The sequence below is a fragment of the Penicillium manginii genome (genome assembly GCF_028828005.1).
Source record: "Penicillium manginii strain IBT 31320 chromosome Unknown utg000001l:1.0-3466041.0:1.0-3467806.0, whole genome shotgun sequence".
Lineage (NCBI taxonomy): Eukaryota > Fungi > Ascomycota > Eurotiomycetes > Eurotiales > Aspergillaceae > Penicillium > Penicillium manginii.
In genome coordinates this window covers 186,752-212,220 of record NW_026643102.1, presented here as the reverse complement: position 1 = coordinate 212,220, position 25,469 = coordinate 186,752, and the positions used below count along the sequence as shown (strand labels likewise).

The 25,469-nt window shown below is 46.3% G+C and overlaps 7 protein-coding genes across 7 annotated transcripts; 3 read left to right on the top strand and 4 right to left on the bottom strand.

The window, feature by feature from the left end:
• Positions 1-415: 415 nt before the first annotated feature.
• Positions 416-1,123, bottom strand: N7533_000065 (uncharacterized protein; the record flags this gene model as incomplete). The annotated part of the gene is made up of 1 exon (XM_057096715.1): positions 416-1,123. The coding sequence occupies one exon, from the start codon at positions 1,121-1,123 to the stop codon at positions 416-418; it is 708 nt and encodes a 235-aa protein (XP_056965208.1).
• Positions 1,124-4,854: 3,731 nt separating this feature from the next.
• Positions 4,855-5,199, bottom strand: N7533_000064 (uncharacterized protein; the record flags this gene model as incomplete). Its single annotated transcript, XM_057096714.1, has 1 exon — positions 4,855-5,199. One exon carries the CDS (start codon positions 5,197-5,199, stop codon positions 4,855-4,857), a length of 345 nt encoding a protein of 114 aa, XP_056965207.1.
• A 1,623-nt stretch (positions 5,200-6,822) lies between these two features.
• Positions 6,823-8,495, top strand: N7533_000063 (sugar porter family MFS transporter; the record flags this gene model as incomplete). Its single annotated transcript, XM_057096713.1, has 3 exons — positions 6,823-8,093; positions 8,144-8,264; positions 8,313-8,495. 3 exons carry the CDS (start codon positions 6,823-6,825, stop codon positions 8,493-8,495), a joined length of 1,575 nt encoding a protein of 524 aa, XP_056965206.1.
• Positions 8,496-9,083: 588 nt separating this feature from the next.
• On the top strand, positions 9,084-12,112 carry N7533_000062 (hybrid sensor histidine kinase/response regulator; the record flags this gene model as incomplete). The annotated part of the gene is made up of 3 exons (XM_057096712.1): positions 9,084-9,587; positions 9,640-11,456; positions 11,482-12,112. 3 exons carry the CDS (start codon positions 9,084-9,086, stop codon positions 12,110-12,112), a joined length of 2,952 nt encoding a protein of 983 aa, XP_056965205.1.
• A 7,942-nt stretch (positions 12,113-20,054) lies between these two features.
• On the bottom strand, positions 20,055-21,251 carry N7533_000061 (uncharacterized protein; the record flags this gene model as incomplete). Its single annotated transcript, XM_057096711.1, has 1 exon — positions 20,055-21,251. One exon carries the CDS (start codon positions 21,249-21,251, stop codon positions 20,055-20,057), a length of 1,197 nt encoding a protein of 398 aa, XP_056965204.1.
• Positions 21,252-21,670: 419 nt separating this feature from the next.
• Positions 21,671-22,668, top strand: N7533_000060 (cocaine esterase; the record flags this gene model as incomplete). Its single annotated transcript, XM_057096710.1, has 2 exons — positions 21,671-21,889; positions 22,138-22,668. The coding sequence occupies 2 exons, from the start codon at positions 21,671-21,673 to the stop codon at positions 22,666-22,668; spliced, it is 750 nt and encodes a 249-aa protein (XP_056965203.1).
• Positions 22,669-24,341: 1,673 nt separating this feature from the next.
• On the bottom strand, positions 24,342-25,424 carry N7533_000059 (aromatic alcohol reductase; the record flags this gene model as incomplete). Its single annotated transcript, XM_057096709.1, has 2 exons — positions 24,342-25,286; positions 25,359-25,424. 2 exons carry the CDS (start codon positions 25,422-25,424, stop codon positions 24,342-24,344), a joined length of 1,011 nt encoding a protein of 336 aa, XP_056965202.1.
• Positions 25,425-25,469: the final 45 nt, after the last annotated feature.

Genomic DNA, 25,469 nt, shown 5'->3' with positions numbered 1-25,469 from the left:
GTGGGAGGTGGGGAGGTGAAGAGGGGGAAATTGCAAGGTGAAGTCAAAAGTTGAAGTGGAAGGAAGTCAAAAACGGCAGAAACCTTTTGGACGCGGGGCATGCCGTCATCCTTCACCGCCAAGACGAACTTGGAAGTATACAACAGCAGAGTCCACGGGTACGAGTGGAGTATTTTGATATATTATGATAGAGTATGGTAAATTATGGCAAATTATATTACGGGTAATTCTGGCTGTGACTTACAATTAGCAAGACGATTGAGATATATTTTGAAGGATTCCATTCCGCGTAGCATACATGTAGAGCTAGGGATTTTGAGCCTCTAGCTATGAATCGAGAGTTTTATCGTTTGATTTTCGAATTTCCTCCAAATTAAAACAACAGAATTTCTCTTTATCTTCGTAGCAATACCGCTTAGGAGCCATTCTCATCATATTGAGGGTGTGATGTATGCCTGCTCCCCTTTTCATGCCGCTCCCGTTGTCGAGCCTTTGCTTGGGTCTTATTTGGAACCTTATGCTGTCCCACAGGCCGCCCCAATCCTTCAGGATCTCCAATATCACGATGTGTCACGTCAATCGTAATTTTCCAATACCGAGAGAAGCGGTCTTCATGTTTGAAAATAGCCAGCCTTCGGGCCAACTCCTCGACAAACGCAACACTCCGGTGACGGCCCTCCTCACAGCATATTGTCACAGCCACATCGATATCTGAGTGTTCCAAGGAAGCGTCTTCGCTAGAATCAGCGTTCTTGTCATATCGCTCATCGAATATGCCCGGGGCCTTTTCGTTTTCATCTGCTTCACTTGAATGTAGTAGCTGATCGCAACCCTTTTCGACGGCGCCAAGAACTTCCTCTTGGACCTTGAGCAAGAATGCTTCGACATTATCATTTCGAAGGAACTCCTTCTGAAGACGCCTAGATAAGCCAGTTGAGTTTGCTCGAAGATTGCGAGGTGGATTGGGTAAGTGTCGAATATTGTAGGCCAAATATTTGTGACATGTTGCCTCTTTTTGTTGTTTCAAGATTGGTCCATTAGCGTGACCATATGAAAACAGTGAGACTCGGATTGATTTTGCCCGGGTTGACTGAAAGTCTACAGTCAAGCTTTCACCCGACATATTGGCAACGGTGCAGACCCAAGACAAAAGCTATCAGCAGAAATTAGTAAACGTGTGAGCATGACTGGATTTTCGTAACGGCTTGTCGTAGTGCTTCACAAATGTTGGCTGATGCTGAGCATGGTGTAGAAACATACATGGCACTGGTTGATCAAGACCTATCAAATTTGTGCTCGCACTGAACTGTGTCTCTGTAGTTTCCCGAGGTCCTTAACAGAGTTATTCGCAAGAATACAAAAAAATTAAGAAGGTTTGCCTTGATGAGTTTGCCTTTGCTGTGAGTCAACATTGCCCCGCGAGAGCTTAGTCATACTGAGTTTATATCGAGTCCCACTAAGATCTCGTCGCTTACGGGCTCGTCTTACCTCTAAATGTTTCAAAAAAGACTGTTTTGGACCGTCAAAGTTGATTTTCGATACTCTGTACTGTAATGGACAGACTGCATACATCCTTGGGTACGAGGTTGAATGTTAATTTCGTAACTTAGAATTTCCTCTTCCTCATCATCCGGAATTTGAAAGCCAACTAACACCAGAACAAACCCAAGAAAAAAACAGAGACATTAGACCATCCGTAAACACGTCCATTGCGTACAAAATATCCAAGTGCTCTTGAGAGTCCCGTCATTCAAGCACAATGAAGATCAATCCGAGCGGCGTGTCAGCCGACGAATATCGGACCAGCTAGGTATCAAAAAGAGCCCAATCTGGGCCACAAATAGCCAAACAGCAACCATGTCAGTCTCCGACTCGATGTGATTTCTCTGGACAATGAGTTCTGTCCAGAGAATCAACGGCCACCCGATAAGGAGCATTGCGATTGCCCCCCAGAGGGATCGCGGGATATTTGTGGAGATACCACGGCATCTTCTTCACCTCCTCAGAGTTGATATTACCAACAGTACAAAGATAGCCGGCAGCGAGAGCAGCGTTCAAGACCAGGAATGAATCTCCAATCTGCCACAGTAGAGTGAAGATATGCCATCCTTTACTCAAAGTTCTCCACCCGAAGAAGAAGAATTGATATTCGCCAAATCCCTCCGGTTGATTTGTCGCCCAGCTAACCCACGCAGAGATGGTGTTGAGGATGAGTACTCCAACAGTGCCAAGCGAAAGGAATGCACTCAGGAAGATATTTCCCGATGAAACCCCCCCCAAGATAACTGATCGCATAGATGAAGTTAAAGTGAATCGGCAAGAGCGAAAGTGCGTGGAGTTCCTTCGCCTGGACAGCTTGGTACCATTGAATTTGCGTGTACCAGTTGTAGGCGAGGAATCCCACGTTGGTGGGGATGTTGCTCCCAATTCCGCCCGCAAATTGGGCAGGGGAGAGCATCATGCTCGCATAGAGGAGCCACCGGTTGGTAAGACTGAACCCTTGGACGACCTGCGTGGTAGACATGTTTCTCTGCGACACTGGTTCCAGCCGAGGTGTTACCGAGAAGCAACTGGCATACTACTTGCTCTGGAAAGGCTGAAGATAAAAGAGCCAACCAAAGGCAGCAAGCCACTCGCGAGGATCTCACTTCAAGTAGGAGCTTGTGTGTTCCTTGCGTACTAGGCGTCAGGATAGGAAAAAAGGTGAATGCAGAGGTTAAGTTGAAACGATATCCAGTTAAACTAGGCAACCCTGGGAATCGCGACATGGAGTTGTGTATTTATCTATCCTCCATGTCTTGCACCCGGGCGCATGACAAGTGCATGGTGAGGCGGTGCAATGAGGCTAAAAGAGGCGATGGGTAGATCGTTACTAGTACGAGTCTGACTTTCCGACTGGGAGAAAAGCCTCGGGATGGGCTGGGAATACGAGGCTCAGCCCCACCAGATTCGCTTAACTGCATAAAAATCACCACAGGATGACGATTCTATTGGCCTAGTATCCTGCATGAGGTGACAAGAGGCTTGTTGAAGAGGATGCCCATCGAATCAAAGACGGAATGCATATACGAACTTGAAACATATCGTCTTTTATTTCCCAAGATTCTCCCAAGACCCTGAGGAAAAGATTCGTGATCTACCTACACCGTGCATTTCAGTGTTTAGAACAGAACCGGCTATCTGACGCTAGCCCTAGTCTAGCCCCGGCAACTGCAGTCACAATCATAATGCTGCGACTCTTTCTATCATAGGCCGTCGCTAATTTGATCAAGTAGTCTATCCAATCTCTCGGGTACTGATGATGTCGCTTGGAAGAATCCTTGATTGGACCGGTCTGTTTTCTAGCTTGTGCAGTTTTGTTGTGGCTTTAATGACCCTAGAGGTAAAGCCTCAAATGCTGACACGGACACCGAGGCTGCCAAGTCACACGGTAATACTCGAAAGACTGGAATAACGCTAGTCTAATGTTGTTTAAATTTATGAGGCTGTTATTCTTAATCAAAACAACCTTTGCTATCATCATGACCGTGAGGACCACTCCACAGCAGATTATTGCTACTCAAGCTCGCTCTGTTACCCAATCAGAAGCCCATCCCTGATGGCAGCACCTGGAGCTACGTGTGAGTGCTGCTTCAGACTGGAGAATTTCTTAGTTCAATTTGCCCCGATAGCCAACAGCCGACGAGAAACGCCCAGTCTTGATACCCTAATTGCCGAAAATTGGGGTTTTCATGAAGAAAATGAGGACCTTGAAGCTGTTGAGAAGCTTACTCATAGGTATACGGGATGACTATTGAGTTTACTGACGGAAGCCTGTCTGCTGGGGCTCTACCAACGGGCGAATTTCAAGGTTAACTCTTTGGCAACTTTGCGAAACTACGACACGAATTGCCGAGTGTGCAATGAATGCGACCGATTCTTTTCAATTCGAGGTGGTATGGAATTGGCTTCCTGGAGCCATCGCATGGATGGCTGGATTGCGGATACGCGAGATCGCCCCGAGACTCGATCACGAATGAAACATCGGGGTATTTGGTGCGTGAGCTGCTCATCCAAGTAGACGCAAGAAGTCGGCAGAAGGAATCAAAGTTTCTTGGGGTTGATGCATGGTGGTGGTATGGGATAGGTGATGGTACAAGTCTGCATATGAGCCTTCCCGTTGCAAGTACTGTTGTTCAAGTTGATGAATGAATTGATCAAGATATGGCTGAGAGGAGAAAAGTCAACTCTGAGATTGCCGATGCACTTAAATACAAAATTCACAACACAAAGCACCGAACTCCTACCATATCCTCAAACATCATGGATGCGCACCTCCGGTCCAACAACTTGGAAAAGACAGAGGATCGATGGATCCTGGCCATTATGGAGCAGCTCGCCTCGCCGAGATCCCATCATTATCCACCATTTCAAACGGGCATGAGGGAGAAAGCGCGTCGACCGAGGGGGGCTTAACCGAGTACAGAGCGGCAGTTCAATCAGCTATCAGACCGTCAGCAAAGAAACATGTTTTTGTCACTATTGAAGAACTCCCCAAGATTGAAAAAGAATCAAGCCACCATCCTCCATACTGGCCAGTCGCCAAAAGAATGTTCGACCCCCCCTGTCAGACCGTCAGAAGTGTACCAGTTTCAACGGAGATGGAGGAACCCCCAGGGATTGAATGAAAGAACGCGTGCCTGAAAGAGTAGATCAGTAGAACCAGACGGAGGCCCGAAGGCGACCGTAGAACAAGAAGGTAAAAAAGCAAAGAAAAAACAACGCAATGGGCCCTTTTCTTTGTATTTTGGGGGGGGGGGGGCAGGTCGAAGGTAAACGCAACAAAACATGAAAAGAAGAAGAACAGGTCACCACTCAACACGCCAACAAATCCTCGAGCAAAGCATCAACCCGTGAGTAGGCCATGTCGTCCAGCATTCCCTCAAACGATTCGAAAAGAATATCAGCCCAAACCACCCGGAGGTGATTGAGGAAGGTATCTCTCGAAAAGACAAAGGCAAAACCGATAATGACGAGTGACGCAGCGAGAGCAATAAGGAAGCCCAAGCTGCAGCTCAAGCCACCAAAGTGCACCCACCCGTCAGCCAGATCACTGAAGACCCCACGCTGAGCGTGTTGGGACGCAGCAGCACAGCGTCCTACCTGAGAAGTGGCACGTCGAACCCGCGGATCAATCCTGTGACCTAGATTGAGAGCCATAGGATGAGGAGTGACACAAGGTAGAAGCTGAACAGATTGACACTTGGACGGGGGAGAAAAGACTTCACACCGGGGACGAGGGAAAGGGTTCGCAATTTCTGACAGGCCGGAGGACTGAACTGAAATGATCGCTGGGTACCAATACGAAGGGAGGCAGAGCCACGACGCAGCAAAACTGCGGAATCTGGTGAAAATGTCCGAGAGCATCTCGACGTGAACACCGAGAAACAAAGCACAAGAGAAGAAAGAATATCAAGTAGTTAGAGCAATAGCAGAAGCACGAGCAAGAACCAAAGAAACCAGAACGGTGACGAAGAGAAGAGGAAGAAGAAGAGCAACAACAAAGGAGGAAGGTTTTATCTACGGCCGGTGGTTGCTACAACATGAAGTTGCGAGTGAGAAAGTAAACAAAGATGCAAGATGCACTTTCCACTCTTGACATTTGAGATGCAGCAAAATGAGAAAAGGAAGGAACGATGGAAACTGTCACTTCCCCACACTCAACTACAACTACATTCACCCCGGATTTCGGGTAAACATCGGAAATGCAGCAACTTGTGTACAAAGTATACAAAGTACAACAGAGTGAATGGGAATCGAGATCAAGATTGCGATTACTTTTGAAATTAATATCTGTATTATTTCAGGGACTGAATGTGTTCTTTGTTGAATGATTGTGGATCGCCGTCAGCTAGAGCTTCATGAAGACGCTTCAATCGCAGTTGATCTCTCGATGAGCGAGCCGCAACTGCGCCATTGAGCTGGTTTCCGATATCCGCACGACCTCTTCAATGACGGTATGTTATCTCTCTTCAAGGTGTTGACCTCTGGCAATCGCATTTTAGAGAATGGCTGCTTTCTTCAATCCGTACATATCGGGGGTGTGCTACTGGGATAGACCAGAAATGGGGGAAGATCGATGGTGATATGGATGAAAGAGAGAGAGAAGCTATATAGACATGGCAGGCTCGCGCTCTTGACTGCCTGAGGCACAGGTGCCACCCAGGCACCCTCAACAATACATGTGCTGGGCGCGACGATCCGCGGGAAGGATGGCGTGCCAGCTGGCATCTAAATGCGGGCACCCAGGTCGATCTCTAGAAGGTTGAAGGCAAAAAATGCTTTCGAATCATAAGTATAGAAAAGTACCTTTTTGTACTCGTTCCGATGCTTCATGTCGAGGCTTCGATGCCCCAGGCACAAAATATTGCATTCGTTCCAGCTGCTGCCTCACTCTCTCAAAGATATCTCTGGCCAACCCTCGCACTTGACCATAACTCGCTGCTTGCATGATCTTAAGCTTCCGTCACTCAAATTGACGATCATCTCTGGGCAGGCCTTTATCGGTCGGAAGCCGAATGAACCCCGGCGGTCAAAAGCATGTTTTCAAATCAGCTTCGGGATAAGCCCTCTATTCCGAGATGGCGCTGTGGGCCAGGTCTCTATTCCGGCGAGACTTATGTACCCCGGATCCTGCACGCCAAGACAGCTCCATGAATATTTAATATTTTGAGTCTGGGGCCCCAGATTCTTAAGCAATGCAAAGACCCTGTTCTCTTGGGATTTGGGACTACTGTCAGCGTCGTTAAAAGCTCTGATCATTTCCAGAATTCGTTCTCGGAAATGGCCAAAAGATTCTGGAACTTGCGAGGTCAAGCTTTGTCTCTCGCTCAAATTCTTACAGTTGTTTGTCCGGCTTACGTCCTATTTGGATATAATCAATCTGGACTTGGAAGTCTCACATCATTGTCCGACTGGGTCAAACACTTTCCTGAAATCGACACAATCAACACGACCGGGGTCCAGAAGAGCCACAATGCAACAATCCAAGGGGTTGTTATTGCAACATTCACACTGGGTGCGCTACCAGGCTGTCTCTCCTGCTCATACACTGCGGATAAATTCGGTCGACGCCCAGTCATATTCATGGGTGGTCTTCTGGCTTTGATCGGTCAGGTGGTAGAAGCATCCGCTTTCCAACTGGCCCAGATGATTATAGGTCGAACAATTCTCGGAGTTGGCATTGGCATGCTAAGTGGTACGGTTCCAACTTGGCAGAGTGAATGCGCAAGCTCAAAAAATCGGGGAAAGCATGTTGTATTGGATGGGCTTTTCATTGCCCTCGGGTACATGTTGCAAGCTTGGATCAACCTTGGCTTTTATCAGTTCAAATTGGGCCCGGTGACCTGGCGCGCTCCTACAGCAATCCCCATTGTCTTTGAAATTGTTCTAATAATTTCAATCATCTTCCTACCTGAGTCTCCTCGGTGGCTTGCTCGACAAGGTCGCACCGAAGAGGCAAGGCTATCCCTTGCTTCGTTCAGAGATGCCAATGAAGATGCGCCCACCATCACGGCAGAGCTTGCAGGAATCGAGAGCTCTCTTGAAGAGACAGCCAATAGTGCAACATCCCTCAAAGATCTACTCACAATGGGAGAAGACCGCCTGCTATATCGTTTCGGCATATGCATCTTATTGCAGTTCTTCCAACAAATGTCTGGTGGCAATCTGATATCAGTATATTCCACAACAATATTTGAATCAGGATTGTCCCTTGATGCACAGACGTCCCGTCTTCTTTCTGGTGGTGTCCTGACCTGGAAGTTCCTTTCTTGCTTTGTCTCCTTCTTTACTATCGACAGATTGGGCCGTCGATTTGCATTGATGGTAAGCGGCACCGGCATGGCTACCTGTATGTTAGGCCTGGCCGTCGCAACCTCCTTTCCCAGCTCGAACTATGCCGCCCAAATATTCAGTGTTCTTTTCGTATTTCTATTCAATTTTTTCATTCCAATTGGATTTCTAGGGGCTAATTTCCTTTACTGCACGGAAGTTGCTCCCACTCGGCTGCGCGTTGCTATGTCGAGCATATCAACTGCCAATCATTGGCTTTGGTATGTATTCAACCACTTTCCTACGTTACTCGAAGCTAATTGGAGTAAAGGAACTTTGTGGTTACTATGATAACACCGGTCGCAATCGACACTATCGGGTACAAGTATTATATTGTTTTTACTTGCATTGGATTCTGCATCCCCCTATCCATATATTTCCTATATCCGGAGGTGAGTAGTAATAAACCATTACTACGATCACGAACTAACCCGCTCTAGACCATGGGACGTACCCTCGAAGAGATTGACTTAATATTCCGGGAAAGCCCATCTATTTGGGCGACTGTTAGATATGCCAAGCAGCACCCCGGACATGATGGGCTCGGTAATCAAGATGAGAAAACACGATTCGGCCACGAGGAAAAATGTGAAATAGCCATGAGCGAGCGTGTCAGTGATTGACGAAAAGGAGGTGGCATATTTCTATGAGAACTCAGGGTCACTAAAGCCGACCAGACTCAATTCTAGTACCCAGGATTCAAATCAGCGGTGAATCACGATTTATGATATTTCATAAATACTGCCCAGGTGGCGACCATCGCCCGTCAGCTGCTGCCGGCATCTGCTCAGGTTGCGCTTGGCCAATTTCTCCAATTCTAAGCTATGACCACAAACAACATCAGATTTCTTTCCATAGAATCACAAAAGATTGATATATCAATGTCTCTTCATGTTAATTAGTGGATAACATGCTTGTAGATTTATAGGCGGGGATACAAAAGCGGGTTCGCCGAGGGTCTGGAGAGCCGCAGCCGAGCTGGTTAGACTTTCAAGCTGTCAGGTCGGATACTTTAACCCTACACTAGCTGTCTCCGCCTGGGCCTAGAACAAACCATGAAATTTTGCGCAGAAATATACAACGCCACAAAAGATTCCAAGTTTAGCGGGGATCCCACATCACGTGCTGTTGTCCTTGTGGAAAACAGGTTTTCGCGCCCAACGACAGTTGCTCAAAATTGACAGATTCTCCAATTTCCGTGAGGGGAAAAGATGACATGCAGAAAGTCAGGAACGACTTTTTTCCCTAAGGTGGACGCGGCTATATTGAGATCGAAATATCCGCCTCCGTCTTCTCACCCTGAGGTCGTTGGCCCAACCTACGATCTGCAAAATGTCGATCATCCCATCAAAGCATGGTCCCCAGATCTCCACAATGCGCTTTTCCCCGAGTCAGAAGCTTATGAACCTTCCATCGTTCCGGCGAAGCCCCCTTGCCTCACCGACCGATACTTACGCGCATCACTTTCCGAAAACGAAAGACTACGACTTGCCGTTGTCTGGTATTATACGCGTGATGTTGTGAAAGAGAAAGAGCTTCTTTCTGGCCTTCAAGAGAAAGCGCATCTTGCCCAAGAATCCACGGGATGGAAATACGCAGTCATTGGTATCCTTGATATCAATGTCTATATACGACTGGCGACCGTAGGACTCGAGCTGGGCATCCTCCCACGTGGCGAAACACTGTGCGCCCACACAGTCACCAAACCCCCTGGCGTAGGTGTTGAAGTTCACCAGAGAATGGAAAGTATGCTGAGCATTTTTTTAGAAAGTATTTCTTCTACCAAGCCTTATGGAGGACTGGAGATTTCGGGATTGTCCCTACCGTGAGAGTGGGGGACTGGAAGCCTACGCCGGTGTACCCCTTCGCATACAAACAGAGTCTGGTGATGGTGTATGTCTTGGATCACTCTGTGTGGCATCAAATAAGAGTGAGAAACCTTTGACAAAGGCACAACATCAGGCGCTTGTACACCTGGCGGATTGGGTAGTCTCTGACCTTGCTCAATGTGTGAGAGCGAAACGACAACGAGAGCGCCATCGAATGACCGAACTTATTGCCGATGCCCGGACGAAAGGACATGACCAGGGCTCTACTGAGCCAGTTATGGAAATATTGAAATCTGTGTACGTGGATGCCATCGTTCGCCTCCATCCGTCAAGAACAGCTCGTGTTGAGTTTGATGGGGGCTATTCAATCTCAGTGGGTGACCTTGAAGAAGGCCTATGGGAAGACGCCGAATATCTTGACAGTCTCATTGAAACATCAAATCACCTGGAGCTCCCGCGCAGTCGACCGGTTCGTATTCTTGCATGCTCCTGTGAAAGTCTATCGGGTCCCTCTCTACTCGTTGTGGCATCCAACGACTTCCATATCGTGTTTGATGATGTCGATTTATGGTTTATTCAAGGATGTGCGGAACTTATCTCACAGATCTGGCACACCCGGCTCTTAGAAGAGGCTATGAAAGCAAAGGAGAAATTCCTTCGAGCATTTTCACATCAACTACGAACACCAATCCACGGAATTCTTGGGTCTGTGGAACTTCTAACTGAGGAACTACTGGCGCAAAATTCCAGCAAAAGTCTTCCACAAACTCTCGCAATTGAGCAAAACCTACCAGCGTCCAATTGCATAGGTCCTTTTACTTATCTCAACATGATCGAGACGGCGGGTCGAGATTTGACCTCGGTCATCAACAACTTGATATCCCTCAACAAGTGGTCTGACATTGCCATGGCAGAACGGCAATATTCTTTGTATACGTTTGACGATCTGGAGACTGAGCTCGAAAATGAGTTCAACAAATTGACTGCGGGAGATGCTCGGTGCACGGCTTCAGTATTCTTCACCCATAACCTTTCACAAAGCCATGTTACTTTTAACACTGACCTGATGGTTCTCCGAGACACTTTACTTCCACTGATTATCAACGCAGTTCGTCACACGCCTGCTGGTGTTGTATCAATTATGGCATCAGCAGATACGGAGAAGAGGCAGCTGATAATTGATATTGAAGACACAGGTCAGGGCATTCACCCTGACCACCAAAAACGCATCTTCGAACAGTATGAAAAGGTTGATCTGCATTCAACAGGCGCTGGACTAGGCCTTACACTGGCGTCTAAATTTGCATTGCTCATCAATGGCTCTATCGATCTCGTCTCGTCAGAAGTTGATCGCGGATCCCTTTTCAGAGCGACATTTCACGACGTTGAGTGGGGCTCTCTACCTTCTCCTAAAAACTTTGGCAACCTGCCCCGGGACTTTTTCACAATGAAATTTGGATCCGATGACACCCTGCCAAGTGATCATTTCGCATCATATCTCGTACGGAATGGACTCACTAGGTCAGAGAGTATTCAGGGCTCTTTAGTAATCTTCGAAGATGCTTCAGACAATGAGAAGCACGAGGCGCGTGTTGCGCAAATTCCCACGGGTCAAGTCGCTATTTGCCTTCTTCCAAAGCAGCACGACCGGAGTACTTTTGATGAGACACAGAGCGATGTTATATATTTAAGTGGGCATTTCATGACGTCGAAGATCCTTTCAGCCCTCGTGCAGGCACAAGCAAAGGCACAGACGTATGCGACAATTAGAACCTGCCAGCCATGTTCACCAGAACTGCTTGCGAGTGATGAATCTATCTCCGGAACCCCAAGCCCCGAAGTGGAATGCATCGTCAAGAACGAAAATATCGATCCGTTTAGTCCTGGGAATCATCGTCCCGAAAACCCCATATCACAAGCATTACACAAACAACTTTCACCCCCCTCTAGAATCATTAACAGCGACCCCGTTTTTTCGGACTTCCTCTCGGCCCCAGGTTTTGATTGTCGATGATAATGCGGTCAATGTTCGAGTTATGGAGAAGTACTGCCAAAAGCGGGGTTTACCATTTGTTTCAGCAGCCGATGGGCTACAGGCGGTTCAAACATTTTCTCATCAGCAATGTGATGGGCCCAACGGCGAAATTTCTGATATCCAGCTGATCTTTATGGATCTTCAGATGCCTGTCTGTGGGGGCATCGAAGCCACTCGCCAGATAAGGTCGCTGGAACTGCGGAATAAGTGGACAAAAAGCTGCCTATTCGTTATGACTGGCCAAGATAGCTCGACAGACAGAAGGGCAGCGGAAGAAGTTGGCGCTGATGAATACCTTGTGAAACCTGTCTCACTCGGAGAACTTGACCTTGTGGTAGGTCGGCATTTCCCAAGTTTTGCAACAGGTAGGGAATGAAATGATCATTTCTTGTAAGTTGGGATGATAGTTTTGCTTCTGGGCTTTTCTTTTTCACTATTCGGTATGGCTGCAATAAATTTGCAAGCCGAATCCATTTGATCGTCATTCTCTTCTTAGAATGTAATCCTGTCGGAGCAGACACAGGTAGTTCGGGTGACAGGCCAGGAAGTTGGCTTGCGCCTACATTTTGTCTCGAGAGTCATGCTCCCTTTTGTACCCCCGGTGCCGATAATATCTTTTTCAATAGCAAGTTGACACCCCGCACATGAAACTCCGTGTTCAACGACGCTAGTTTATTTTATCTCAATAGGGGAGTGCACATGGCCCCGTGAAGTCGAACTTTTGGCTTCGATCAGAGCTCCCTGGCTGTACAGTGTACTTGCGGAAGTGCGTGCGATCGGCGACTGCAAACTAAAATAGCCCGGTGAAGAGACACGATCGTGACCTGGGGATTACCTAGGTATGCACAGATGAATCCATCGAGTATATCCTTGACCTGATTCGGCTTTGCCTCTGTGCAATTGCTTTCGGACTGAGGCAAAGGTTCGCACTTGTGTCTGCGGGCACTCCTGGATGCATTCGAAACAGCATCGCGTCCAATTTAGTATTAATTCATGGATATAAAATCGTCAAATACGCAGCAGAGTGTGCATGTGTTCGTACATAATTCCCTGAAGAGGTCGAGTAGAGTGACATTGATGGCGATTATTGTTCGTAACAGGGCCCAGAAAAGGCTCAGACTGTGCGAGAAAACTCTACGATACTGGTCAAGGGAGTCTACCACATGTCTTGACTTGAGATTGATCTGTCGAAATTTGAACAAAATATAAATATCCAGACGGCAGAGGATCTCAGACAAGAGCTAGAGGGGTAGGCGATCAAGGGAGCTAAATCTAGCCTTCGAGGTCCGCTGGAAGGTTGTTGATATTGACGGAAGAATCTCATTGTGTTCCCGATGCGAGTACCAGGTCACGGACAGGCAGTATTCTTTGTGGTGGTAGGCGGTGGTTCGAATAATGGCGTTGGCTTGTTCCTTGTCGAAGCAGAATTCGGCGGCATAGCGATAACCTCGGGAATGAGAGTAGCCATTCTCGAGATTTGGCGGTGCCTTTTAATGGAGGATGGAATTCGGCAGGGTTCTTGAAACTTCGAGGCCCATTCGAACCTTGAACACTCCGTGGAGACAACTGTGTTGTATTGACCCCGGGAACGACGCGATTGTGGAAGACGCGCCTGGATCATATCCATGGATCATGAATAAAAACAAATTGTTGGTGTTCAGAGGGGAATTAGTCCAAATTTGGCAAATGGATGAGTTGTTCAACGAATCTTGGAAGGTCTCTGCTTTCCTACTACTTAGATATACTAGGTAAAATACAATGGTAAATCACCCTAGCAACTTGAAATTGGATGCAGTTTGAGCATGGATCATCCAGGGTTGGAAGGCTCGCATTGGACCTCGGCGCCGCGACTGCGGCGCTACTACTACTAGTAAAGCTCTACTACCGTGGCGGTGCAGTAGTTTGAAACCCCCCCCTATTTTTCTGCCACTTTTTCTGCCACACCAAAACCTCGGGCGCATCGTCAAAATAGTAGATCAATAATCTCATATTCAACTAATAATTAGTATACCGGCCATCATTAGCAAGCAACTCTGCTACACGATGTGGCATTGTAACAGCTAAATTCTCTAGTATCTGAATATCAATCTGCGACTATGCCACCTGCGCCACGCTAATAATAAACTGTAAAGTTTCATCGTTATCCGGTATACCTCAAATCTCAGGATGTAATTCGTATATCTTTGCTTTAAGCAATGGCCAAAGATTTTCAATTGGACTTAGATCTGGAGAATAAGGAGGCCAATACATAACCTTATATTCCTAATCATTAATCTAATCCCGGACAATATATGTAGTATGAACTGAGGTATTATCTTATTGAAAAATAGCACTCTTAACTCTATTCAATAAAGTTAGAAGTATATGTTAGTATAACTCTAAGATAACAAACCGATTAACCTCTCTATTAGGGGACCTTAGATCTCTAAAGAGTAGAAATAAGTCCAGATCAACGACTAGTATCTAAAAAAGCAGCCTAAAATATCTGTTTAATACTTAGATAGTATAGGTATATTTCAATATCTTATTGTAGAATTTGGCGGTTTTGTAGTATAAAAGTCTACTCTCGACGTCCTCCTTTTTCTCTTTTAATTATTATTTTATCAGACTAGAAGATCTTCTTCTACTTTTTAGAGTTATAGTCTTAGACTTATTGTGCCTAAGCTAAGTGTTGATGAGCTTGTTACTTAGTTAACCTAGGTTATTGAAGAAAGAGCTATTTTCTCTTATCTTCTTTCTAAAGAAGCTATTAGATAGTAGTTCGATTATATTTTAAATTGACTAATATTAGAAGAGCTTTATATTTAATACATAGTTTCTTTTTAATCATCTAAAGTATCTTTAGTTAATTAGCTTTATTAAGCTTTTTAGGCTAGCCAGAGCAAGGTAATATAGCCTAAGTTGGGCCTTATTTAGATAACTGGGTAATTGTAGTTTTAATAGTTCCAATTGGAATATAAGGATAATACTCTTAAATCTCAGAATAGGACTATCCAATAGCTTTTAATTTAACGATTCGAACACTTTTATATGGTACTAATTGAGTACGGCGTAAGCGCTGTGCAATATTCGGATGCTGTCCTGGTGTATCAAATTGATCTTGAATTGACTGCTGTGTAGTACGACGAATTGGAGGTATTCTAAGCCCCTAAATACCACAATATAACGCGTGGAATGTGTATGATATGCTATATACTACGTACGTCGCGTAGTAAAATAGGGGGTGGTGTACTAATATAGTGGGTGGTGGGAATAGGCGGTAGGAGAGGGTCTTTCAAACTACTGCAACGCCACTGTATATTAAGTTCGAAAATTGTAGTAATACAATGACTATATAGTATGATAAAATAAAACAGTGGAAATAATAAACTACTACTGCAATAGTAGATCTCTACTACAGTCTAGAATCGTAGCAAATAACCTTAAAAAGATTTACTAGGTACCTAGGTATTAGCAAAAATGGCAAGAACACGCGCAAATATATCTTTACTAACATTAACTTTCTTCCTTTCTTCTTCCCTTCTTCAAAATTAACCTTAAGCTTCCAAGGTTCAGTAAGGTACGTTATCTTATCCTTGGTGTTTTGGTATTGCAACGCGTTGTTCTGCCCTCGACATTTTGGCATTGCGACATAATTGCATGCAATAACGCTTTGTTTTGCCCTCGATCTTTAAGTATTACAACGTATTGTAGGTTATAAAATTAGAAATTATCATAGTATTAGTAGCTGATTATTGTAGCGGTAGCCTACTGCTATATAGAAATACACTATGGTAGCTCCCCACCAGTAGCTTTAGCAACTATATTTTTCTTGGTTATAATTTTAGAACTATATTAAAAACTCACATTCTCCTGGTAAGTACAGAAAATATCCCATATTACCCAGTGAAAGATGGGAATGCTCGCTGGCTGTCTGTCAAGCAGACGGGTCGATCGCAGAGAGACAAAACCACCACACACGCAGTGTTAAGACGAGTAGGCAAGGCGATTACTACTGAGATAAAACCTCCTGAAGCATCCGATCCTTCATGGGCAGTACACCGATACCGCTACCGTCGCAGGAAAGAAAAAGACCGCATTCCAAGTTGTGACCTTTGACAGGTGTGTGTTCCCAGAATGCTATCGCGCGAACTAAATATCTCCCTGTAAGCAGACACCTTGTTGCTGAGGCTCTGATCACATGATCCTGATGTTGAGAGCGTAATCCCCATTACACAAAGCATTAGGGAGGAAATCGACGATCCTAGCCAGGTAGTAATATAGGGTAACTACCTACTATGTAGGCAGGTACTGGTAGTATATTTCTAAAGATGAAAAGCTTCACGGTTTAAGATCTTGAAGGAACCAGCCCTAGAGTGGTATCACCCAACTATCCTACTGTAGGGGAACAGCATTTCGAAGTATTGTCGAGCCTAGATTTATACCACTACCCAGGTAATACTAAGATATTGCTACTAGCTAGTGGTCTATAGAAAGTCCGCAGAGAGCTTTCACAGGGACGATTGCATCGGTTGGTAGAGAAATCCCATTAGTAGATAGAATTGCTGCAAACCTTTGAAGCCATTACGGGCTTAAGCCAGCTGCGCCAACCGCCTCTCTTTCGCGAGCCTCCTGCGAAGGTAACCCGTGTAACAAATTAATATCATGAAAATACATCCCCCGTAGAATGACATCTTTAGAAATCTTCCGTCGCAAACTGTGGTATCCTCATTGTGAAGGTTGCATGTAATAAGCGGGCCAAAAAGCAATACCATGGTCGCTAGAGTGGATCTGATCTAGTTAGCTTGATGCTCGTTGAGAGACTAAAAATGTAAGTCTCACTTGAAAGGGTATCGGGCAAATGGCATGACAAGCCATTTGACAATGAGGTTGTCGGGATAGGCGTCTGCGATGCCAACAAGGCGATTTTGGAAAATAGGCTCCTCTTCATGGCTGCGAGCATACGTTGATTCCGGGTCTCGGGGGGTCCTCTTTTGCCATATTCACCAGCAAGAGGATTGCCAAACAGTGGACCTGTCGGTTGATTCAATTGGATAAGGAGATGGGGCCCAAAGTTTGTGGAGAGCAAAGTGTTGAAAACAGTGGAAAGGATAGGTCTCAGAGCTCCGTGGCCATTGGGAGGTAGTTAGGTTCGCTGGGGCTATAGGTGATGCTAAAAGTACAAGATTATCTGGTTTGGTTCCTGCTAGGCCTTCTCTAGGACGGGGCGGTGTGCATAGCCCCGTCCCTCTTTTTATCGGGAACTATGTATGAAACAGACATTCAAGTTACCAACAACCGTACTGGTACTCTATACTCAGTCTCGGAGTGCAGAGTAGTACCAAGTGGTGCGTAAATCCTGTAGCCTAAAATGATTTATTTCTACGCCCCACAAGTTAGGAAGATTGTGTTGCAATCGATTAATAGATGAGTTCGTCAATCTTGGATGTCTCGGATATGCCCGACGTTCCCGAAAATTATAACTACTAGTACGGAGTACTAGTATGAGCTTTTTAGTATTAACAGGCTCCACTTAAACCTTCGAAATTTTGACAAAATTCACTCGACCTTTCAAGACTAAACTCCCAAATATTTCAGGTGCACAAGTCAATTTCTTATGTACACTAAGAACGTTGTTCTCTCAACATCAATCCACTATCCAAGAATAACTCACTCCTGGGAAAATTCCTTCCATTAATTTCATTCCATACTAGTCGGCAGTCTAATTCTTGGCGTAAAATGGGACCCGCGGGCCCCTCCTCTATGCGACCCGTGATCAGGGTCCTTGCAGGGTCTGCCGTGGGTCCCTGCGACAAATGCATATCCCGGTATGTTACACCCAGCCTGTGGCCAGTGGCAAGCGCCACGGGCGAGCCTTCAACCGAGAAGCCAATATACCTAACCAGACTAGCGTATGATTTGGACCCTATGCGCGTGGAGCCCATCCGAGCCGACTCATATTTGGGCTAGATACAGGGTAATCTACAGATCTGCGATAGTTTATGCATATGACAGCGGCATCATCAAGATCTACGAGTCAGGCACATCCAATCTTTGGCTATGGTACTACTAAAGTTCGATTTCAATACAAGTAGTACTAGTCGTATTGAAATCGAACTTACCGGGCGAGTGAGAGTGCGAGTGCGAATGCGTTGATATGTAGCTATATTCTCGCGTATTTGAGTCTCGCTTCCAAGGTATCTTGAACAGGGATACCTTGGACAATTACTTTGTTAGGACTAAGTACTAGTATCCCGGAAATTGCTGCGTCCTATGGTTCCAGCGGAGCTCTTGGCATCTATACGGCCGCAAAAAATACCACCATGAGGCGGATTTTCTAACTCTTCTTGCAGAGAGCTTAGCACCGGGCCCTGTAATCCTATCGTGTATACTTCTCTTTGTAGTTAGGTGACGAATTTGAGGCTCCATTAGAGGAGATTATCTGCAGTAGTAAGACCATATATGGAATGAACACCGCGTGTTGAGAAAAAACATTTACTCCGCACACCATGATGAGGCATATTTCGGCCTTGAAACTGGAGCTAGGCCCCGACTCAGACAATCGACCGGGAATAAATCCAACGATTGAGCATGATAAGACTGTTGTCAGTGTATTTGGGAGCTTGAAAAATATATATAAAGAGCGAAAGAACCTGTCTGATTGAAAGAATATTAAGAAGCATCCCAAACAACTTCAAACTTTCGAGGGCCATTCCTATACAATGAAGCTTGTCAATAATCTTTGTTCTTTCTTCGCTCTTGCTCAGCTAGTCTCGGCTGCCCCAGCAGATGTGAATGGGATAACTGCTGCTCATCAAGTTGACTCCATCCATGTAAGGGTAGCCAGATCGAGTAACTCGATAGGTGGGAGATAATTAGCAAGGCTCAATGGATGTGGAATATAGCCTGAATAGAGAGTACTGTTGAGAAAAAGGACCCAATGGGAGAAGAAGACGGAGGTACCTCCATGATACCTTAAACAACGACGGCTGTAGGAGCCAAACAATTTGGTATAATATCAAAATCCGTTTGACACCACCTTTTATGGCTGATCCATTCTGAAATGCTTCCGTGCAAATGGCCTGATTAAAGGACCAAAAAGGTACATGGGGGGCGCAATCGCAGCAAGGACTGCGCAAATGACCGCCTGGACATTCATGGAGCCATGGTACCCAATTGCTTGGATGCTTGGAAGAACCGAGTAGCTGAGACCAAACCCGACGAGTCCTCGGCCTGCACAAATCACGACAAGTAGTGAAGCGGATCGTAATGGAAAGCTATCACTTGCTTATGTGATGCTGACGATATTCGCTATAAGGAAACTGAAGAAAGCCCCGTGGTATGGTATGAGGATTGCACTCCAGTGCCACTTCTGTGGGAAAGATCCTGCTTGCCCATATATTATCGCGCTGACGACTCCAGTAATCGATGGCACTGCTAGAAGGAGAAACCTGTACTCTGGTTTGAATTCTCCGTGATTGCGACGACTCATGACCCAAATGATGAGGTCACTTCCGTACCGAGGGCCGGTAGGAATATGGAAGCCAATTCGAATATCGCTGTAACAGTTGCCCTTTCGGCTTCGCCGCCGGGCGTTAATGAATTGTGTGTGTGTGTACCTGGTAACGCTGCCTGCGGTGAAATTGAGAAATCTGCCCGGGTGTCACTCCTATTGGAGACCACCCCGTCCGTCTAAAACCCGCTTGTTTATCACAGCCCGACTCATCCATATACACCAGGTGATAGGATCGGAAAGAGGAGATGGTGTGAAGATAGAAGTCCTGAAGTTCAGTGTTCCGTCCTCTCGCCATCCGCCTTGCAGCTTTCTCAGACCACCCAACCGAAGCGAGCGCTCTGCCGATGCTATTAATAGTCACAAGAAAGCGAAACTCATCCCACAAAAAGACCACCATCTCATCCTGATATGTAACCAGTGACAAACAAAGCATTTAGAAATTGCGCTGTGGCTATACAAGAGTTCCGATTCAGCAAGCTCAATTTAGCTTATGGATTATCACTCCTTGATCCTCTGTTTCCTTGTTAAGTATTTTAATCAATTCCTTTAAGTTCGACACAGGGAATTTCTCAGCAGACACGATATAAATCAATGGAATCTAGATTGATTTGGCTCACAAGAAAAGTATAGGGATCAAGTATTTTTACTTTAAAATGCGGGGTTAAGAAGCATCATAAACTTCTTGAAGTATCATTTGATTTTAAAACTCTCCTGTCTTTCACTCGTCGTTCTGATTGCCTCTTTAAGAATCTCAAAAGCTTTTCTGCGCTCAAAACCCAAAGTTCCCTTCTACAGTACCAATGCGGACAGTATAGAAATGCATTTATTTGGAGCCCGCAGTGTTGGTATTTTCTCCCACTTCCCAAGGGAGATTAGAAGAACCAGCCTGTGCTGTTCCAGACCCCGAGCTACCTACCGTATTCTGCTCCGGTAAGAATAGCCCAACATGTGCCATACGCTCCTGTGTGCGCTCCTGGAGAGTTTCAAGGTATTCCAATCTGAGAATCCTGCCGGAGTTCTCTCGATCCTTAACTGCCTGAGCGATAGCAGTGGACCATAAGTCCACTATCTGTGCTTCATTTCGGCCATGTGCAAAGATTCTGCTAACTCCGGACGGGGCTACAGTATCTTTGACTGTCCGTGATGACCGCCAGACTGAACGTACAACCCCATAGCGCCCTTCCAAGTAGGTGAACAAAGGCGATAGAACGATCCATAGCTGTGCGATATACATCAACGCTTCAAAAGACCTGCTTTCCCGTACATGTCTATACCACTGGCAGCGTGGCGAATATACCTTGAGAGATTTGTTCCAGATTTTAAACGTCACAAATATTTGCCCGTCGTAGTCAATTGACCTCAGGTACCAGGCGACCTCAGACCGTACAGATTCGTGATCGAATCCCGACAAATCTCGTTGCAACGTGAATGTCTTAATTCCAGCAGGATCACGACAGAACCGCTCACACCAGGCCATAAGAGAAGAGCCCTCTCCATCTAAGCGATTCCCATTCATCCCTAGAAGGCTTTGATCTTCCAGCTCCCTATCTCCATTTCCTGAATCCCTTTCTATGCGAAGCCCTTCAAGGCGGGAAGCGTGTTCCCATTCCAGCGACATGCACCGACCGCCGCGAAAAGCCTCTACCCCGTCCCCATCCTGAACAACCTTAAGCTCGTTCCACTCGCCGTCATTCGCTTTAAGCCGGAGTACCGTAAGCGTTAAGTCAATCGTGAAATTTAAATCTGTTGAGAACCCCTTGCGCCCCCTGATCGTAAGAAACGGCCGTGGTGGGAGGCAGGCTTGCTCGCGAATGAGATCATATAGCGCTTGCGGATCTTCGGCAATAGTATTATTCACGTAGAAGGGAAGGTGTGGTTTCGTTTTGCTTTGGTGGTCACCAGAAAGCGAAGTTCTGAGTGGGCTGGAGGATGACTTATTGATCACATCGTCAAACAACGGGAGTTTATCGCTACGGTCGTTCGACTCGAGCGCAATTTCAGAGTCTGACGTTCGGTCCATCGGATAGGCAATACGTTCAAGTTGCTTTATTGAACGCGAGATAGTGGTGAGAAGTCTTGGTGTACTTGACGCGGATTATGAAAGTCGAATATCGAGGTTTTAGGCATCAGTAATCCAGGAAATGAAACTTGAACTTGAACACAGCCCAATTGGCCCCCAAGGAAATGCCTTGCGCTTGGCCCCCGGGGCCATTAATTTGAAAGGCCCCCAAATTCGGACATTACAGTACAGTGGGGTTCCATAAAGAATTGCACCCGCTGTTGCTGTCATGCGTTAGTGGGCCGACCCGAAGCGAGATATTTTGCAACAAAGCGAACCGAAGGGAGAGGAGGAAATCCAACAAAGTATCAAAAAGCACTGAAGTATGAGAGAGGTTCACAAGATCTCTTTAGTAACAAATATTCCCCGTCAATCGAAAGATGACGAACAGTTTTGCAACCCCAAGCGAGACATTGCGCCCACCGGAGATAGGCCATGGGGGCTATCAAGGCTTCAATCCACGATCTGAGGTTTTGCGCAAGGGAGAAAAGCCTTTCGGAGCGCGGGCCTTACCATGCGATATCCTGGTCGCGCACGATGTCTCGATCACAATGAGAGACGGCATCAGGCTCTACGCTGATATTTACCGACCGTCAAAAGTGAGCATAAAGGTCCCAATAGTACTTTCCTGGAGCCCCTTTGGGAAGAAATTCAACGGCATAGACTGCCTGAAATTAATCACTCCGACTCCGTGAAACCTCGGAATTACACCGGGAACATTGAGCGGGCTTGAGAAATCTGAGGGCCTTGATCCTGCAGAGTGGGTAGACCATGGCTATGCGCTTGTAAATATTGACTCGCGAGGTGCCTTTGACTCAGAGGGCCAGATGGCGATCATGGGACCCAGGAGGCAGAAGATGGATACGATGCTATAGAGGATTTGGCCACACGGGAGTGGTGTAATGGGAGCATAGGCATGGCAGGCAACTCCCATTTGGCTATTGTTCAGTGGTTTAAGCGATTGCACCCTGGGAGGGGTGTGGTGACCTGTACCTGGAATAATTTTATGCATGGAATGGGAGCTATCAGGGGCTGGATGGAAATAACGCAGACTAACAAAAAGTGGCTGCGTTTCCATGCTTATCAGGAGTGGTACGTCCTATGGGGTAACCGGCAAGCACAGAATGCACTACTTCTATTCTTCGATTATTATCTCAAGCATAAGAACAACGATTGGGAAGCGACACCGCGTGTCCGAATGGCTGTCCTCAGATATGAAACCACACCTCCACTGAAAGATTTAATCGAAAATGAAATCGCCATTCCTCGGACAACGTACAAAAAGGCCTATCTAAGCCATGGGCAAAAGTTATCAGTCGATAATTGTGTCTTGCCGATCATCAGTGGCGTAGCTGTGCTTCATCCTGAACTTCCTTAAATGTCATGGTTCTTATGAAAATTTTATTAAAAAGAACGTGTCAATCTGTTCCTATCAGTGTTGTAATTGCAGCCGATATTCGATTGCTGGGTAATTGGTGCTTTGTCAGACTGTCAGTGGAGGGTTCCATCTCTGCGAGTAAAAGTGGGCCTTCCCGGCGGATTCCAGCTTAACGTGGCGTTATTGAAAGCTCTGGGTGCTTAATCCTTGGGCCATCAGCAACTCGTTGTGCTCTGGGTGCGCCTCTCAATTTCTAATTCTTTGCATTCGCGTATTAAGCGCTTATTTGAATTAGAGTATTCGATTTTTGAATTCAGTCACTCCCTCCATCCAATCGTTTTGATTATTCTTTTATATACTCCGTATTAATTGGTAGCGAGGACTTTGCATTCTAATTGGTGAATTTGGGAAGGAATAAATAAAATGAAATTTGCAGATCTAGGATTTGTGGCTTCGCGAGTAAAGGAAACCGCAAATTACAGATGGCCATCGCATGCTCACACTGCCCAGGTGTGCACAATCACGCCACGTAGGATAATAAGAAATCTTGTCAGGAGAATACGCCTTGATTGCCATACGTGACCTCGGTCGGCGGAAATTCCGATGTGATTCCCGAATCTGCCTGGAATGCCTATTCTGGTGGTTTCTCCAAATACTTCTCCCGTGCCTGGTACCAGAACACCACTGTCCAGACGTATATTGACCACCATATCAGCCCAAAGACCAAGCAATACTACTCCCGCTACACCAACTTCACTGGACGTGGATTTCCCGATGTTGTTGCTCATAGCTTATAACCATAGTAAGTCTCTCTTGCTGTTGATGTTCTGAAATATTTAAATTTGTACTTACCAATCGACAATATCGAAGTTATCAAGGGTGGTGAAAAGCACCTCTCAGGAGGCACATCCGCCGTAGAACCCATCTTCGCCAGCATTTTCGCTCTGCTGAATGATGCCCGTCTACGTGCGGGCAAGCCAGTTCTCGGATTTCTTAACCCTTTTTTCTACTCGGAGGGGTACAAGGCTCTGAACGATATCGTCGTCGGCGGCTCCTACGGATGTAGTGGTGTCAGCCCCCAGTCCCAGGAGGCTGTTAATGACAGTCTGATCATTCCGTATGCCCACTGAAACGTTACTTGTGGCTGGGACCCTGTTACTGATCTGGGTACTCCTGACTTTCAGAAGTTGAAGGCTATGGTCATGGCACTCTAAATAGAGGGCAATTAAATAGATGAGCTTAATGAATTTATAATTACCTAATTATCAAGGTCATAAAATAATGATTGTCTGTGGACGACTGATAAACACTTTATTCAATGTCCATTCTAACAATTTCTGCAGTGCTTAGAAATTTTCTAGTTTCTTTGAATCCTCGTAGCGACATCCGTATGTTCTTAGAGGCATATGGGCTAATTAACTATCAGTTATCTGCGATTAGTTGTTCTAAAGTCATGATATTTAGGCTCCTCTGCATCAAGTTGAATGCTGATTATTGTACTCCTCTAGGAGTTTCGATATAACTACCGACTCGAAGTTACTACAAATTCCGTATTAGGCCAGACCCACTCGACTTAAGCTACTAGTGACGTGGACATTTTCATGTTCTGGCACCTGGATTCGAACACAGAAACTTTGAACGATTTAAAATTCGAAGAAAGTACTGGTACATCTCTATGAAGCCATGCGCTCCGCACGGCTCTGCAGCGCCTTGACCATATCAATCCCGACCTGGGTAGCCTCATCCAAATTCTCCTCCGGCAAGCCCAACAGCTCATTCTGTGCCTTGTCAGAGTGGTTGCCGGCATCCTCCGGGAAGAACGCTCGCGAGTAGAGCAGCTTAGCAAACCCAGCCATGTTTCCGGTCTTGACCATTGCCAGACCGTCTGCGTATCTCTTGTGGGAATCCTCCTGGCTAATCGTCCAGTCGGCATCCGTCGTTTCAGTCACGCACTTGACGCTCTCAAATATCTCGTTCTGGCTGACGACAAAGCTCTTGAGGTAGACGGGCTTGTTGAGCCAGCTCGAGAGAGTCAGGCTCGTGTCATTTTCATCATCCGGAAGTACCTTCAGGCTTAGTACAGTCGCAACAGCGCGCCCGACCTGGGCCAGAGTCGAGACTGATGTCTTGGTGTTGCCATCGTCGTAGATCGTCAGTTCTTTCTTGTCGAAGTCGAACCCAAAGCGTGCCGAGCCACCGGCCAAGCTGTAGTCGTACCAGAAACCACAGCACACGGTGATCCACTTCATACCCAGCTTCTCGATCTCGTCTCGGTTGGCCTGAGCCACGGGTCCAAGCATGACATCTTGGCCGAACTTGACATGCTCAATATCACCGGCGTATCCGTTGGGCATGATGTAGGGGACTCCTGCCTTGGCGGCCGCTTGGACAAGCTTGCTGTGTGTATCGCGGGGCGCAGTGGGGGCGACAGTGATGATAAAAAACTGTTGATCCTTGAGGACATCGACGATGGAGGACTCATCTTTGTAGTCGATGGGGGCGACAACAACGCCCTCGGGGAGTTTGTTGGAGCTGTCTTTGCGCGAGAGGGCAGTGACAGTATGTTTTCCAGTTTTCACGAGGGCAGCAGCGAGAACAGAGCCAACAGTACCTCCGGCCTGGTGTTGTTGTTAGTTTCACTCTGCAATGTTTTTGGGCTGAGGGGAAGAATTGGGGGCGGGTTTACGTACACCAACAATGGCGACTCGCTCAATGGCGTTGGTGAAGCCGGCGGGTGAATCCTTGACGTATGTCATTTTGATCGAGTGGTGTGTGGGAATTGAATTGAATTGAATTGATCT